Here is an 18,477-nt window from a genome sequence, read left to right on the forward strand (position 1 = left end):
GAAATACAATTTTCTCCCTGTGGGACCCGCATACCCTGGCTTGGTTGAACTCCCCGTATGCTATTTCAGTCGGATTCCCATTTACATTATGGGACACCTTTCCCGGGACCCGATAATAGATCTTACTTGGGTAGAATTAACCTTTAAAATTTTTAAATAACCTATTTAACCAAACTAATTCTAATATGACCCAACCAAACGGACCTTAGTAGGTCTTACCTATATAAGTAAAACTATGTCTTAAAACCTCATTTCTATCTCAAATCAGTTCTGATTTTGCTATGGAGAAAATTAAGAGAAGAGGGAGAAGACCTAAAGAATTGGGTGCTGGAGAGAGAAGGTCTGGAGAAAAGTTGATTGGCTGGGTTGTTGTTGTCTCCTCCTATTGAATCTCATTCAGGTAGGCTGCAAAACCCTTTTGATCTGACCAATTTCTTCTTTCTTTGGATTCAACTGAGTTCATAACTCAAGCAACCCAAAAACCTAGAAATTAGGCAAATTGGTTTAAAAGCCCCTAAACCCTATATGCAATTGAGTTGATTCAACCCAATTAGTATACTCTTCATCTCCCCTAAGCCAATTCAAGCTTTGGAGGTTGTGCATAGCAGAATTCATGAAAGAAACCTAAAAAATCGAGCACTGTATCAGTCACCTAATGGTGAAGCTTCCATCCCTGCGGACGATCAGTCCATGGTCTACTCGACCATCAGGTCCTCCTTGCTGACTTTGTTTTGCCCTAATTTGCTGGAGCTCTGTTTCCACTTTTACCTTAAGACCCAACTAACTTTATGTACCATTAAACTAGGGTAGAACCTGCATATTGGTGAGGATTATGCAGGAGTTGGATCTTCTTCTAGCTTGGACAATCATCCAACTCAAGGAGAGTGGGAATCAGACTTTAATTTTGGAGTGTTTATTTCTTTCTCTTATATTATGCTTGTTGCACCTGTCACATTCATTATATTAGGGTTATGTACATACAGAGATAGTTCTTCTTTTACATTAGATGTATGCATGAAGTTAGGTTGCATTCCATAATTCATTGCATATTATTCTGTGTGATATGTTGAGATTGTGAGTTGAGATGGTATGTTGGTATGAGATAAAGAGATGATGATGGAAATGTTTTGGATAATCTACATATTGTGGAACTTCTTGACATACATGTTAAAAGGTGCATATGGCTAGGATATCATAAACCCCATGCTACGACCCTTGCCAATAGGGGTGAGGTATTAGATAACTCGTGGTAGGTCTGATGCATGATTCTGTAATGCCAGTCACTGCTCTCCCAGATCTTATGGGAAATTTCGGAATGGAAGGTGCAGTAGGGTTAGCTTTGGGGATTTGCTGGGGACTGATGGGTGATTCTGGTACCGAGTAGGCTTCCACCGTAACAGAGTTGTATTGCTAGGGTCTGATGCAGGATTCCAGAACTAGGAATACAATCATCTGTTACAGTAGCATATAACCTCATGATACCTAGATCTATTGTTAGTTGCATGATTAGATTTGAGACATGCATCATGCATAAGCTTGCATATTTCCCCTCAGTGGAGCTCATTCCCGTGGAGTTCCCCTTTTTCAGATGGCTTTGCTGGTTGTGAGAAACCAAAGTTGGTGGGTGATGTTGCTTTGGACTTCATCACCAATAGCGACTATGCGGTGCATGAACCTGAAGTGCATGATCCTTCGTGCATATGCGACCAGTGCGTGTTCCTGTAATCTAGGCTGACGGACTAAGCTGTTCTTCTTTTGTGTTTATATATTGTTTTTTTATTTTTATTTTTTATTATAGATAGACATGTAGTATTTTGGGATACATCTATGCTTGTATTACTTTTGAGATGATGTACAGTGTAATTACAAGTTCTTATATGAATATAAGATGTTATCACTTAAAAATTCTGCTTATAATTGTCCATATTTATTATCTGTTTCTCTCCTGCTGCATTTGATTATTGTACTGTGATGAACTGTGAATGAGAGTACTGCACTTGCGATCCTGGTGGTTGTTGGATGTCTGTTGGCATCTGATCATACCATGCCCTTGGATTAACTGGGGCTGGGTGTGACAAGTGTTGTTAAGACATTCCACCAATCTATAACGGTTGGTTATTTGATTATAGAAGAATCAACACTTCAACATGCTAAGATAATAACGAATATGCAATTTTTAGAATCAATTGAGCAGTTTAAACTTAATTGACATAGCCGAACTGCCTATTAATATTTGATCTGGAGGTCAATCAGTGCAAATTGTCTCAAAGAGGGTAAATCAGTGCATGGTTCTGCCATCAAGCAAAGAAATATCTGAGGGCACTGTCATGGGAACATTAATTCTTAATCAATTTTTATAGTTCTAGCCCACGTATTTTATTTTTATAAGTCTTCTCTTTCGATATGTCCTCCAAGCTCAGCTTTATCCCTCATAGACCCATTTTTTTATACCCAAGGAACAGGCATATTGTTTTATCCTGAGGTCTTGATATTTCTCCCTTGCAGCCTCCTCAGGTAGGCTTGAGGCTTGAATGTTTGCTTCCCCCTCCCCCCTTTCTCTCCACCCCCTCCTAGGGTTTGGTATAGAATTTTATTCACCAGAACTGGCTGTTTCAAAAAATGTTGGCTGTTTCAATCTTTTATGGCCCCTGTTATTCACCATCTACTAATTTAATTATTTCAGTCTAATCCAAAAAATATCTGTCAAAATAGTAAACTATTTGAAACAGCCAGTTCTGGTGAAGAATAGGGCCATTAAAGAAACAAGTAAGAAGCCCCATTTAACAACTATATGATTCAGATCACCAAATTACAGGTGGACTATCCAAGGAACTCCGAACTACCCACATGGCAGAAACAGGCAACAGAGTTGAAAATGCTTCTCCACTTTTTCCCATAACTCTTTCTGGTCATCAATAAAACTGTATTCTAGTTTCCTGTCAGAAAAAAGAGTAATTCAAGAATAGCTTAGGTAATAACATCCCTTATTTCCATTAAGAGCTATCATCTTATCATTTTCTGACTCCAATAATGTTTATCTGTTCTAATTGTATTTGCACCAAGATGTATGATATCACCATTATTCATTCCTGTTGCTAGAAGGCCTTTGGGCTCACCTTATGAATAGAATATGTGGAAAGACATTTCTACTGTCATACCATTACCACCTGAACAAGCATCCCTCAAATTGAGTAAGATAGGTTCAACAAGGCTACTGCATTCTGTGCACATCCCATCCAAGCTAATGTCTGCTTGCCACATCTCACCCCCTTTGAAAGCTTGATTCAGCATCTGACGTCGTGATCAAATTAAACTGAAACCCGACATAGAATAGAGCACATTGAAAGATAAATCAGACTAAAAACTCTATGATACAAAGAAGGAGAACATAGAAGTAAGGGAGCTCCAGCTCGATGCTTGCTTAGTAATTATACATTCATCACTCCATAATATCATGATGAGGACTCCCGGGGTAGACGTTTGGCAATTTCCTGTCAAATAAGTATTTAAAGAATATTCAGTTGCCACATTAAGAAGGAAAGCACCTTGTTATCCTCAATTGTCGAAAAAGTAGCAAAGTGAAAAAGGTTTCACAAAGGACGCAATAATGTTTAGATAAACTTGTCAGCATCATTGCGGCATAGTTGGCATACAACAACAAACAATGATGATCTCACTATTAATCCTTTTCCTAGACCATCTGCCTCATTGATTCCAACCAACATAGGTTTAGTCTAATCAATGTAATTATTAAGAAATTGTTAAAGGTCTTTACTTTTTAACAGACCTTAGATTTGCACAATTGGTGCAAAATCAATTTTCTCTGTATAATCATGAAAAAAAATTATGAGAAAATTACCTCAAATAGCTGATTGATATTATCTGCTGTCTTTGCAGATGTCTCGATGAAGAACATCCCATTCTTCTCCGCACAATCCTTAGCATCCTAAAAAACAAAACAAATAAAAATACATGCAATGTGCCAATTAAAGCTTAGATTAAAAAAATATTATATTCATCTAAAAGAAATCCAATGTATTCATATTGGAAACTTAGACAATGGAGCTTTATTCTAGATGAAAAAAGAATGGAAAAGGGAGAAACCAAGGTGATAACTAACAGAAGCATAATACATACTTGAGCAGGCACTTTTTGCTTCTCATGAAGATCAGCTTTGTTTCCCACCAAAGCCATTATGATATCAGGGCTCCCATGTTTCTGTAGTTCCTGTAAGAGTTTCAAACTATCAATTCATTGAACATAGCCACTCTCAAAATGGTAACTTTCCAGAGCACTGTCTATGACTTTCGCTATACACTTAGGAACCGCACACAATTTTGCTTTACAGTGACGATGAAACATTTCAATGCAGCTGATGTCAGACAATATCAAAACTAAGTTCTACTGGTGTCAAAGGAAAATTCTGAGTTAAATATGATAAACCAGGAAGTACATGTTGCTAGCATAGAACTAAAACTCGGAACTCAACCCCAACTCGACCCCTTGGAAAACCGAGTTGACTCGAGATATCTTGAGATCTCGGTCAAGTTGGTGCATTTCCAACTCGAAACCTAGTTTCGGTGGGTTTTAGCCCTAGTTTGGGTCTAAAACTTGGTACTTAGCCTATTTTAGGCCATTTAAACACAATGACACTATTAGATTTTGCAAAAACAAAGTCCAAATATGAGTTTCACTTCGGACCCTAGGTTGGTAGGCGACGACATACTAAAATACCCTACTCTACACATAATTTAGTAATAGAAAGCAATCAAAACATTCAATTAATGTAAAACAACTTAAATAAGCATTAGAAATGTTAAAGTGTACAATATATCAACCTGTTTAACAATGTTACATTACATAAAATGTGATTGATTAATGAATTCAGTCCCAAAACTATCCACATAGAATTCCCATGTCATAGTGTTGTTGTAGTGTTGCACATAGTTTGCCACAGCATTCATATAAGTGTTGTCATCAACATATGCCAATTCCCCTATCCTAGAGTATATGGGAGGTGGTTGCCATGAGACGTGAGATCCATTGCTACTATCATATTGAGGCATTTATGGGTGTGGCTGGTTTGGGACTGGGAATATGGGCCCAAAAAATTGTTTACCTTTGAAAAATGCTTCAAGTTTGAGATGAATCCTTCAATTTTGTAGCTGAATCCTTCAATTGTGTAGCTGAATCAACTCTCCGGCAAGTTGTACGTTGAAATCCTGAGGTAAAATGAGCTCACAGCCTTCACAGGGGAAGAAAAGAGGTTCTAGACAGAACTCAATCGAGATATCTCGAGTTCTGTCGAGTTACGATACTTTTAAAACTCGTATTAAGTCTTGTCTTGACCCCTTGGAAAACCGAGATTTCGCGAGTTTTAGTTCAATGGTTGCTAAGCTTTCTCAGAAACATAGCTAATCTGGATTTTAAAGTGCTAAACCACTAGTTGACTAAGGAAAAAAATAAAATAAAATCAGATCAAGTAACAGAAATAGATAGCTCTACTCAATTGAAATGTGAAAATTCTGGACATATGAGGGGAAAACCCCCATAACCATCCAATGTATGAAGAAAATCAGTTCTTAAGAGTTGACAGTCTGGTCAGGAAATGATTTGTCCATAAAATAACTCAGGTTCAGGTTCTGATTGAAACAGTGTAGAGAAAACCTACTTTTAATAGTTTCATAAAGTGTACTGATGTAAGTTCTGCTGGCATATCATCATTATGGCAAATGATTCCAAAGTAATTGTCAATACCATTACAGGTGTTCATAAAGTCGCCTAGGTTTATTAGATCTCGATGGAGGGACATCAGTTCAGCCATAATAACTGGACATGACCTTCTTGCATATATTTAGAGATAGTAATCAGGCAAAAATTAGACACTAGGGCTCTGTCTAGTCCATAGGATTTGGACACTCTTAGCGGCTTTCACTTCCTTGAGGGATTTTCCTAATAAGATATGGACAGTGCTCGCCTGCTCTGCCCCTCAAGTGGACACTACATTAAGCCGTCAATGATAACTCACAGTGGCATTCTAACAAAATTTCTATGTCAAACTGGATACTACTTTGGCTGTCATTTCCCCTTTTAAGACCATTGGAGGAGCAACAAAATTCAGATACCATCGAGACCGGGTAACAGGCTACCCTCTCATGGATGTCCAAGTGGGAAAGTACTGCATCATACTAAGTGGAGTTGATGGAGACAACATCATGGAATTCGTCTCCCTTAAAATGCCAAAGAACACTTCTTTTCTCAACTGGGACATCTCTCACCAAAAGCCTCTCCTTGGATCATCAAGATAGGCTAAAGACTCTTCAAGTAAAGATTCTTCCCAGTTCCCTATCGTTATCGAGATTCATACGAGTCTCGGTATTAGCGCACGGTGCTAATACCGAGAGATATGAGAGGGTAGTTTAGTCATATGTCTTTCTTTATTTTTATGTTTGAATTCTCTGTTTTACCCTTAGTGAATATATATTGAAGTTTTGTGAGGGATTACACACATTGTGCAACTCTCGACCTGCACATCTTCTCTTCCTCTCTTCCTCCCGTTTTCTCTTCTTCTCTATCTTTTCTTCTCATTATTGACATGGTATCAGAGCATTAGGTACTGTCACAGCTCTCTTCAATTGTCCTCTACACTATTTTGGAATCTAATATTGAAGACTGAAGGGTTTGTGAGAGATTGAAGTTTTGCGACTTCTTCTATTTTTCGGTTGAAGGGGTGCAGCATCCTATGCTGTTTTTTGGATCTGTTTAGAGACTAGTTGATGTTCTAAATTATGAACTAGGTCTCTCTTTTCGTTTGTGGAAGTATTTATGGAGTTTGATGGAGTAAAGGTTGCATTGAAGGCTGAAGCTTAAAATCAACAACACTTGTTAGGGTTTCTGAGATCGATTTTTCAGGGAGAAAGAAAATTTGGTTTTTCATAGGGCTTTGGATCGATTTTTGGGTCCTATTTGTTTGATTGGATTTTTTGGAAGTGTACTGGACTGTTTCGGCTATTACTTGGAAGCAGAATTTGGGAGCAAAATTTTTCGTGGAGTATCTTCTCTTGGAATCGATCTCTATCAGGGTCTTTTGACAAATCGAGTTTTGTCAGGGTTTTTGAGGTTCGAATTTTCCAGAATTTTATCTCTTAATTTTACATCTTTACTCCATCGATTTGATTTTGCATAATGGGTGATAGTTCAAAGTCAGTGATGATTGAAGTTTTCTCTTCCTCCAATCGTATTACTGAAAAGAAATTGGAGGGGATCACCAACTTTCAACAATGGAGGAAAATTGTTAAGTTGGTTTTGACAGGACGTGATCAGCAGGATCACTTATTTAAGAATAAACCTGATGATGACCCCTTATGGGATACTTTTGATGCTAGAATCTTGGGACAGATGCTGAATTCTATGGAACATCAGATTGTCGATATGGTGACACATATTGATACTGTTAAGGAGTTATGGGAGTATCTTAATGTTTTGTACTCTGGACAAAACAACCTTTCCCGCATTTATGAGTTGTTTAAGGAGTTCTATAGGGTTGATCGAAAGGGTCGTCCTTTGACCCAATGCTTTGCTGATTTTAAAAGGATGCATGAGGAGCTTAATTTACTTCTTCCTATTACTTCTAATGTGGAAGAAATGCAAAGTCAGCAGGAGCAGCTTGCTGTTATGGGGTTTTTGGGAGGACTTGGGAAGGAGTTTGATTCAGTCAGTTCCCAAGTCCTTAGTGGTGACAAGGTAGCCACGTTGTCCGAAACTTTTTCCAGAGTTTTGCGTGTTTCTTGTGAGAATTCTACTGTTGTTGATACATCAACTTTGGCATCTTTTCCACCCAACCATGGGCCCAATAGTGGGGCTGGTAATGGTGGTAGTGGTAATAGTGGTGGTGGTCGTGGACGTGGGGCTGGTTCTGTTAAACCACCTACTTTGGGTACTCAGGGTGCTTCTGATGGTTCGAATTTGGTGAAGACTTGTTACCATTGTGGTTGCCCAGGACATATCCAACATTTTTGTTGGAAACTTCATGGCAAACCATCTCAGCAACAGTTTGCCAATTCTGCTACTACTACTGAGTCTGTTGTTACTGCATCTCCACAGCCAGAGGGTAAGACTGTGAAGATGTCTGATGAGGAGTATGCTTGTTTTACCCAGTTTCAGATTTCTCAGTCAGCCAAGCCTTCAACCGCCACCTTTGTTCAGATAGGTAATGCCACTGTATGTCTTTTGACTGCTACATCTCGTCCCTGGATCATTGATTCAAGGGCTTCAGATCATATGACTGGCGTTTCAGGTATACTTTCCTCCTTCCAAAAGTCTTCATCTAGTGTTACTTTAGCTGATGGTTCCTTAGCTAAAGTAACTGGTACTGGCACTGTTCATGTTACATCTTCTTTGCCTTTGTCTTCAGTTCTCTATTTGCCGGATTTCCCTTTCAATCTTTTAACTGTTAATCGACTTACCAAAACATATAACTGTTCTGTTACCTTTTTCTCAGACTCTTGTGTATTTCAGGATCTTATGACGAAGAAGATGATTGGTAGAGGTCATGAGTCGAGGGGCTTTATATACTTGAGGACACTTCATCTATGGAGTGTATCGATGTGGCGTCACCCCACCAGATTCATTGTTGTTTGGGTCATCCTTCGTTGGAGACTTCAAAGCTTCTTGATAGTCGTTTTCGGTCACTTTCTAGTTTAAATTGTGAGTCCTGTCAGTTTAGGAAACTCCACCGTGTGAGTTATCCTCCTAGAGTCAATAAACGATTTGACCAACCTTTTTCTTTAGTTCATTCAGATGCATGGGGTCCGTGTCCTGTCATTTCTACATTGAGATTTCGTTACTTTGTAACCTTTGTTGATGACTATTCCAGTGTTACCTGACTTTATTTAATGAAAACTCGTTCTGAGATATTTTCCATCTTTTGTGCTTTTGTGAATGAGGTAAATAATCATTTTCAGACTCCTTTGCGAGTCCTTCGTAGTGATAATGCTTAGGAGTATTTTTCTGCCCCTTTTTTCTGAATTTATGGTTCAACATGGTATTATTCATCAATCCTCTTATGCTTACACCCCACAACAAAATGGTGTAGCCGAGAGGAAAAATAGGCATTTAATGGAAGTTACTCGCTCTCTTTTACTTGAGATGAAAGCGGCGCTAAATCATTTTGGGCAAATGCTGTTTTAACATCATGTTACCTTATTAATCGAATGCCTTCCTCTGTTTTACGTGGTGGTATTCCCTTTTCTTTGTTGTTTCCTTCTATGTCATTGTTCATTTTACCATCACGGGTGTTTGGTAGTGTTTGTTTTATTCGTGATCATCGCCCTGGTGTTTCAAAGTTGGATCCTAAAGCTCTCAAGTGTATGTTTGTTGGTTATTCTCGCACCCAAAAGGGTAATCGTTGTTATTCTTTTGAGTTACAAAAATATTTTGTTCCTATTGATGTTTCCTTCTTTGAATCCACCCCTTATGATGGTTCGTCTTTTACGTGTCTGAGTTGGATGATGATCTTCCTGTTTCCATTGTTCAGTCCATTGTTTACCATGATCCAAAGGCTGCCTTATCATCGGCACCTCCACCTATAGTGTTTCAACGCCACTACAAAAAAGTATGGGCTCCCCCCGTTCCCGCAAGTTCTGCTCCATCTACTTCTTTGCCGACAGCTCCTGAAATAGGTATTACTTCTGCTCCTTTGGAACCTCCTTCTGATCTTGATATCCCTATTGCTCATCGTAAGGGTGTTCAGTCTTGTACCCAGCACCCCATCTCTAATTTTGTTTCCTATGCTGGTTTATCTTCCACCTTTCATTCTTGTTTACAAACTGTTGAAAATCACCCTGTTCCAAAGTCTGTGTAAGCAGCAGTGAATATGAATGCTTGAATGACCTAAATCGATCATCCAGCCCTTTATTTATAATAATCTCAAATTACAATCAAAGTATGAATCCCCCCCAGTCCTATTCCTATTAGGAATTCCCACTGCAATTAGGAATCCCAAATAGAGATCGGATAGAAGGGAAAAAACAGAAAAGAAGTAAAAAATAAAACATAAAATAATTAAACCAATAAGGACTAAGTTACCCCTATCGGGTAAAGTAGCCCATCTCAACACTCCCCCTCAAGTTGGAGCAAAGATGTCGATCATGCCCAACTTGACTAGATTGGGATGAAACAATTTCCTAGACAATCCCTTGGTGAAGATATCAGCAAGTTGATCAGCAGATGTCACAAATGGAATACAAATCAGCCCATCTTCTAACTTTTCTTTGATGAAATGCCTATCTACCTCAACATGCTTGGTACGATCATGTTGTACTGGGTTGTGTGATATGCTGATCACAGCCTTATTGTCGCAGTACAACATCATAGGAAGTCGAATAGGAACACCAAGATCTTGTAGCAAACCTTTAAGCCAGAGTAACTCACAAATACCTTGTGCCATAGCTCGAAACTCAGCTTCGGCACTAGAACGAGCAACTACATTTTGCTTCTTGCTATGCCATGTGACAAGATTTCCACCTACAAAGGAGCAATACCCAGAAATAGACTTGCGATCCGCAGAACCAGCCCAATCAGCATCAGTGTATGCTTCTATCCGTAGGTGACCATGTGAAGACAGAAGAATTCCTTTTCCAGAAGCTGACTTCAAACAGTGCAAGATACGAAGTACAACCTCCATATGAGAAGAGTAGGTATCATGCATAAACTGGCTCATAGTACTCACAGCGACAGCAATGTCAGGACGAGTATGTGAGAGATAAATCAGCTTCCCTACAAGTCTTTGGTACCGGCCTTTATCAACAGGCTCACCCTCTTTTTCCTTGAGTCGAACAGTAGGATCCATAGGAGTATCTAAAGGATGGCAGCCTAACAACCCGGTTTCAGCCAATAAGTCTAGGACATACTTCCTTTGGGAGAGAAAAATGCCTTTAGCAGATCTGGCCACTTCAATCCCAAGAAAATACCGTAGTTTCCTTAGATCTTTAATCTCAAATTCTTGTCCAAGGAAGGTCTTCAACCGTCTGATCTCATCACCATCATTGCCAGCAACCACTATGTCATCAACGTAGACTATAAGAACAGTGAGTTTTTCACCATCCCTCTTTATAAAGAGTGTGTGATCAGCATTACTCTGCTTATAGCCCACAGAAATCATGGCCTTGTGGAACTAGCCAAACCATGCTCGCGGTGACTGCTTCAGCCCATATAGTGCACGCTTCAGCCTACACACTTTTCCTTGGTTTCTGTCGCAAGAGAACCCTAGTGGAATGTCCATATACACCTCCTCATCCAGTGCTCCATTTAGGAAGGCATTTTTTACATCTAGCTGCTGCAAATCCCATCCAAGGTTGACTGCACAAGATAATAACACACGAACAGTATTTAACTTTGCAATAGGTGCAAAAGTTTCCTGGTAATCAATGTCGTATGTCTGAGTGAACCCCTTGGCCACAAGTCGTGCCTTAGACCTATCCACAGTGCCATCCACCTTTTGTTTCACCACAAACACCCATTTACATCCAACGGTTTTCTTCCCAGGTGGAAGAACCATAAGCTCCCATGTGTTATTTTTCTTCACGGCTTCCATTTCTTCCATCATAGCTGCCTTCCACTTTCCATCTGATAGAGCTTCCTGCCAATTGTTAGGAATACTAACAGAAGAAAGAGAGGAAACAAACGCACGAAAGGATGGGGAAAGGGAGTCATAAGAAACAACATGAGATATAGGATGTTGAGTGCAAGTCCTGACACCTTTGCGGAGAGCAATAGGTAATTCAGGAGAAGGAACATTACCAGATGGAGAGGCAGGTTCTGGATCCGGGTTTGGCAATTGGATGGGTACTGGAGCAACAGTTGATTGAACCTGCTTATGTTTCCTTGCATAAGTCTTCACAGTACTGTCATCAATTCTCTGCCGAAATTCACTAATGGTCCTCTGGATAGGAGTCTGGACCGGGGTGGATTGCTCCCCCTGAATAGCGATAGTCTCCCCCTGTATAGGAACCTCTCCCCCTGACTCAGGGGAAGTACTAGGGGCAGGCCGAACTGGTTCAGACTCGTGGTAAACAGACTGAAGTGGAGGTGGAGAGTCAATAGTCAGCACATCTTCACTAACACTCTCCCCCTGAAGAGGTGGGGACACATAATATGGAACACTTTCATGGAACACAACATCCATGCTGACAAAAGTCCAGCGGGATGGAGGGTAATAACATTTGTACCCCTTCTGTGTAGCAGAGTAACCCAAGAAAATGCAGCGGAGACTACGAGGTTCAAGTTTACCAGGGGACCTTGTATCCCTGGCATAACAAATGCAGCCAAATACCTTAGGTGGGACTATAAAGGAAGAAGAGCCAAGTAATAGCTCAATAGGGGTTGTAGAATTAAGAACCCGACTAGGTAGCCTATTGATTAAATAGGCTGCAGTAAGGACAGCATCCCCTTAATAAAGGGAAGGGACATTGCGAGCAAACAGAAGAGCCCTAGCCACCACCTCCAAGAGGTGGCGGTTTTTTCTCTCAGCCACACCATTTTGGGCTGGAGTATCGACACAGCTGATCTAATGGAGGATTCCATGGGCAGCAAGGTATTTTTGGAACTGACCTTCCATATACTCTGTCCCATTGTCACTCCTCAAAATTTGAAGAGTGGCATTAAATTAGGTCTTAACCAACTGATGAAAGTGCTGAAAATAAGAAAAAACTTCATTTTTTTTGTGCATGAGGTAGACCCAAGTGAACCTAGAATAGCAGTCAATAAAAGTGACATACCACCGATGTCCAGAAAGGGAAGCTTTCCTACTAGGACCCCACACATCAGTATGAACAACATGAAATAAGGAAGAGGGTCTATTATTAGAAATAGGATAATTGGAACGTGTCTGTTTAGCCAAGACACAAGGCTCACAAAAAAAATCTTCCTTATTACAGTCTTTAACTAATCCTGGAAATAAAGTTGATAAAGTACCTAAAGGGGGATGGCCTAGCCTAGAATGCCATTTGTGTAATTCAGGAGAGAAAGATGCAGAAGGTAAAGCCTAGGTAGGTGTAGGATCTCCATCAAGCAGGTACAATCCGCCATGCATTTTACCCGATCCAATCGTCTTCTCCGAGTCCAGTTCCTGAAAAACACAGTGAGGGGAAAAAAAGTCACTTTACAATTCAGGGATTTGGTGATACTGCTAATGGAAAGACGGTTAGTTGTAAATTTTGGAATATGCAACACAGATGACGATGTAAGGGAAGGAGAACAACCAATGGATCCTTTCCCTGAGATGGAGGAGAGGGACCCATCAGCAATTTTGACTTTATCCTTACCAGAAGCAGGAGAATATGTATTAAAAAGGCTGGAAGAACCTGTCATGTGATCAGTAGCACCGGAGTCTATGATCCATGGAGTGGAAACTACTGATGCATAATGAACAGCAAAGGAAATACCTGTACGAGCAAAGAAGGAACCTGAATTGGCAGCAGCCGTAGTAGAGGCAACGGATGTGTTCAACATACGACGTAGAGCCTGGAGTTCTTCTTGGGAGAAACCGATGTCAGCAGTGGGAGTTGGAGCTACACTTTCAGTGTGATTGGCGTTGTTTTTAGACTTAGCACGACCACGTTTGGCCTCAAAATCAGCAGGCTTCCCATGTAATTTCCAACACTGAGCCTTAGTATGATATGGTTTGTGACAATGCTCACACTTCACAGGCTCTTTGGTAGTAGTAGTAGCAGCAACACTGTCAGAAGAAGTAACAGGGGTGGAGCCAGCAGTCTGTAAGGCTGATCTCTCAACTTTGGGAGTAATCATCATGGCAGCCCTTCATGTCTCTCCACTGTGAACATAAGAAAAAGTCTCCTCTAAAGTGGGGAAAGGAACCCGACCAAGGACTTGCACCCGGATAGGGTCATAATCATCATTGAGGCTAGCCAGGAAATCATAGACCCGAAACTAATCAACATAAGAATGATAGGCAATAATGTCAGCAGTAGTAGTAGGTTGAAACCTAGCATAATGATCCAATTGCTGCCATAAACACTTGAGGGCAGCATAGTACTTAGTGACAGACATCTCCTTCTGAGTAGTATTTTGGAGTGTCTTCCTGATTTCATAAACTTGAGCACCACTTCCTGATCGACCATAAGTTCCCTTGACAGCAGTCCATAGCTAAATAGCAGTGTCAAGGAGGAGATATTGACTGGAAAGATCAGTGGTCATAGAATTTAAAACAAATGGCATCACCATAGCATCGTTGGCAGCCCATTTAGTACGGGCAGCACCTTCTTCAGTAGGTTGTTTGGTGGTGCCAGTAAGATGGCCAGTGAGTCCCCTACCAGCCACCGTCAGGGATAGTGATATGGCCCAAATTAAATAATTCGTACCATCAAGCTTAATGGCAGCAGCATAGGGAAGGAAGTCATTCCTAGTCTGACCATCCCCTCCAGAAGTAGCAGTAGTCATCTCTAAATCACCCATAATTCAACCAGGCAGAAATCGATCCACAAATTTGAAAAAAACAGATCTTCAAAAATTGAATAGAGTCTGAAGAATGGGTTTTGAAGTTGCAGCAATTTCAGCCGTCAGAATAGGCTGAAAACAGATCGAGTGCTCCTCTAGTAGTGGGGAAGAAGTCCTCCAAAATTTAGCTCCTTCGGATGAGCTAATAAGAAACCCTAAATTTATCAAAATTTAGGGAAAAAACTGAGTTCCAGAAAAATAGCAGGTTTGGAATCTGAATTAGGTTTGATCCAAAGCTGTTGTCTTCAATCAGGGAATGGTGTAGACCAATAATGGCAGGAACCAATCTCCAAAAAACCAGAAATCAAACTGTAGTTGAAGAAGTAGCTTGATCTCTAAAGGTGGAGGGAATCTGCCGGCAGAATTAGGTCACACCAAAGTTGTCTTCAATCTTCAGTGAGGTGTCATTGAGGGCAGCAGCTATATCTTCATTGGATTCACCTCAAAGTTGCTGCCCTGAATGAGATAGAGAGTCCGAGAGTGGTGGAGAAGAAGAGAACTAGTAGACGAGACTGTTGGCGAAGAAAAGAACCAATAGCCGAGACTGTTGGAGAAGAAAAACCAGAAAAATCGAGAGGGCTGCTCTTCAGATCAGAGTTGGCTCTGATACCATGTAAGCAGCAGTGAATATGAATGCTTGAATGACCTAAATCGATCATCCAGCCCTTTATTTATAATAATCTCAAATTACAATCAAAGTATGAATCCCCCCCCGACCCCAATCCTATTCCTATTAGGAATTCCCACTACAATTAGGAATCCCAAATAGAGATCGGATAGAAGGGAAAAAACAGAAAAGAAGTAAAAAATAAAACATAAAATAATTAAAGCGATAAGGACTAAGTTACCCCTATCAGGTAAAGTAGCCCATCTCAACAGTCTGCCACAGAGGCATTGTCTAGTCCTGGTTGGAAGGCTGTTATGAATGATAAATTGTTGGCATTGGAGGAAAATCAGACTTGGGATCTTGTTCCCTTACCCTCAGGTAAATTTGCTATTGGTTGTCGTTGGGTGTATGTGGTGAAAGTGAACCCCGATGGATCCTTGGCTCGTTTGAAGGCCCGCCTTGTGGCAAAGGGCTATGCCCAAGTTTATGGTGTGGATTATTTGGATACTTTTTCCCCTGTGGCGAAGCTTACTTCTGTTCGCATTTTGATTTCTCTTGCTGCTACTTATCATTGGCCTTTGTGTCAACTTAATGTTAAGAATGGATTTTTGCATGGGGATTTGCATGAAGAGGTTTATATGGAGCAACCTCCTGGGTTGGTTGCTCAGGGGGAGTCTGGTCTGGTTTGTAAGCTTAAGAAGTCATTGTATGGACTGAAACAGTCCCCTCGGACTTGGTTTGGCCGGTTTACTGAAGTTTTATTAGAGTTTGGGCTAACACGGTGTGATAGTGATCATTCTGTATTTTTCCGCCGCTCTGGTGCAGGGAAAATATTCCTTGCTGTGATTACACAAGATGATATTGCTGGTATTGAGAACTTGAAGTAATATTTGCAGCAGAAGTTTCAGACCAAGGATCTAGGGAAACTGAAGTATTTTTTGGGTGTGGAAGTGACTCAGTCAAAGAAAGGGATTTTGCTCTCACATCGAAAATATGTTCTTGACCTTCTTTCAGAGACAGGGATGTTGGGTTCTAAGCCTTTAGATACTCCCATGGATCCTAATTTGAAATTTATTGTTGATGGTGGTGATGTCTTGCCTAATCTTGGGAAGTATTGAAGGCTTACTGGGAAGTTAAATTATTTAACAGTGACTCGGCCTGATATTGCCTTTCTTGTGAGTGTGATGAGTCAGTTTTTATCTGTTCCTCGGACATCTCATTGGGAGGTTGTTATGCATATCTTGCGTTATCTCAAAAAGGCTCCTGGACGTGGTCTTCTCTATAGTGATCATGGCCATGGGCGGATAGAGGGTTTTTTGGATTAATTACGCAAGATCTCCGATTGATAGAAGATCTACTACAAGTAATTATGTATTTGTTGGTGGGAACTTGGTGTCTTGGAAGAGCAAAAAACAGATAGTTGTTGCTCATTCCAGTGCAGAATTAGAATGTAGGGCTGTGGCACAAGTTACTTGTGAATTGATGTGGGTAAACCAGTTATTGGTTGAGCTTGGCTTTGATATTGATTCTTCGATGAAACTGTGGTGTGACAATCAAGTTGCTGTCCATATTGCTTCAAATCCGGTGTTTCATGAAAGAACGAAACTCAAGGTTCTAAAACTCCGTCTCGACCAGGTCGAGTTTACCAAGATCTCGAGATCTCGGCGAGACACTGTATTTTTTTGTAATGTTTCGAAATTATGTTTCGGTGGGCATTTGGCCATAGTTGGCTCCGAAACTTTAAGGTAAGCTTGTTTTAGGCTTAATAAACAAATTTCAAGGTTCAAATTGAAGAAAAAAACATCCAATTTGGTGTTTTGGATTTGCACCCTTGGTTGGCAGTTAAGGCCGAACCCTTAATGTAATATTGCCTATTCTACACATTGTTTGAATGATATGAGACATAATTGGCAAGTAAACAAATAAATTATACACATAATATTGAATAATTATTTAAGAAATAGTTAAAGACTTAAAGTTTCTACTACAAACCACAAGATACAATGAAGTGTTCACAATGCATATTATACAGACACCCAACCAAAGTACAATGAATAATACATAAGTCATAGACACCTTACTACCCTAGTCTTCCACGTCTTAACTCCCAAGTCCCAACAATACAACACAATGACTCTATGAGTACTGGGGTCGAGATTCTCGAAATATTCGAGATTTCACCAAGATTTCACCGAGATTCTCGAAATATTCGAAATCTCGATCGAGTTTTTTGAGATTTGACATTTTGTTGTTTCATATCATATCTCGTCTCAACTAGCTCGAGTTTACCGAGATTTCCGAGATCTCAGCAAGATTTTGAACTATGGGTTGACTGTCATTTTGTTCGGGAGAAGATACAACAAGGACTGATTTCTCCTTATCATGTTCATATAGGAGAGCAACTTGCAAATGTGTTCACGAAGTCTTGGGGAGTGCAAGAGTGGATTATATTTGTAACAAGCTGGGCATAATTAACATCTATGCTCCAGCTTCAGGGGGAGTGTTATCGAGATTCATATGAGTCTCGATATTAGCGCATGATGCTAATACCGAGAGATATGAGAGGGTAGTTTAGTCATGTCTTTATTTATTTTTATGTTTGAATTCTCTACTTTTCCCTTAGTGAATATATATTGAAGTTTTGTGAGGGATTACACACATTGTGTAACTCTCGACATGCACACACCTTCTCTTCCTCTCGTTTTCTCTTCTCTTCTCTTTATTTTCTTCTCATTATTGATACCTATGCCGTTCCACAAGACATTAGTTATGGCTCAAACCTACTTCATCCTAGGGTAGGATTTAATTGCAGCTGTAGATACCATAGCCTTCTCAGATTCTATAATCACTTCCTTTTGGTTTTTAATTGCCTCGTACTGACGCCTAGCTTCCACTAGTATCACTAGCCAACCATCATTACTCAATATCGGTAAGGAAAACCCCTAAATTGTGAGTGAACAGAAGTTTATTTTATAATTTTCTAGTAGGATCTTTTCAAAAGGATTTTTCACTTTCTCTTGAAATATGGAGGGGCAGTTTTGTATTTTTCCCTTGTGGCAGTGCTAGCGGTAGGAGTGGTTGTGACTTGTGACTTTGTGAGTGATCATGATAGTCTTTGTTGTGTCTTGGTTTCTTTGTATTTGCTTTCCATATAAATAAACTTGGTGTTGCAGAGATGAGATGTTGAGATGGATGAGTGGGAAAACTAGGAAGGATAAAGTAAGGAATGATCATATTAGATCTGGGTTGGGGAGTAGCTTTGATTCATGATAAACTAAGAGAGTTGTTTGAGGTGGTATGGCCATGTTCAACGGAGGCCTTTAAGTGCCCCAATCTGAAGGATCGACATGATCCTT

The 18,477-nt window shown here is 40.1% G+C and overlaps 1 protein-coding gene across 2 annotated transcripts in view; it reads right to left on the reverse strand.

Moving 5' to 3' along the window:
* Positions 1–2,701: 2,701 nt before the first annotated feature.
* Positions 2,702–18,477, reverse strand: part of LOC122653094 (ras-related protein RABF1-like) — a 48,760-nt gene continuing 32,984 nt past the window's right edge. The window contains exons 6-9 of one of the 2 annotated variants that reach the window (XR_006331708.1): positions 4,138–4,227; positions 3,860–3,946; positions 3,143–3,491; positions 2,702–2,936 (exon numbers count right to left, since the gene is read on the reverse strand). Coding sequence is in view for 1 of the 2 variants with exons in the window: in XM_043847022.1 (XP_043702957.1) it covers positions 3,453–3,491; positions 3,860–3,946; positions 4,138–4,227 (216 nt within the window). In the remaining variant the exon portion in view is untranslated. Of the gene's footprint in view, positions 2,937–2,973; positions 3,492–3,859; positions 3,947–4,137; positions 4,228–18,477 lie in introns of those variants that run through there. The other variant, XM_043847022.1, reaches the window with a different exon arrangement.

Source organism: Telopea speciosissima, chromosome 2 (genome assembly GCF_018873765.1).
Source record: "Telopea speciosissima isolate NSW1024214 ecotype Mountain lineage chromosome 2, Tspe_v1, whole genome shotgun sequence".
Lineage (NCBI taxonomy): Eukaryota > Viridiplantae > Streptophyta > Magnoliopsida > Proteales > Proteaceae > Telopea > Telopea speciosissima.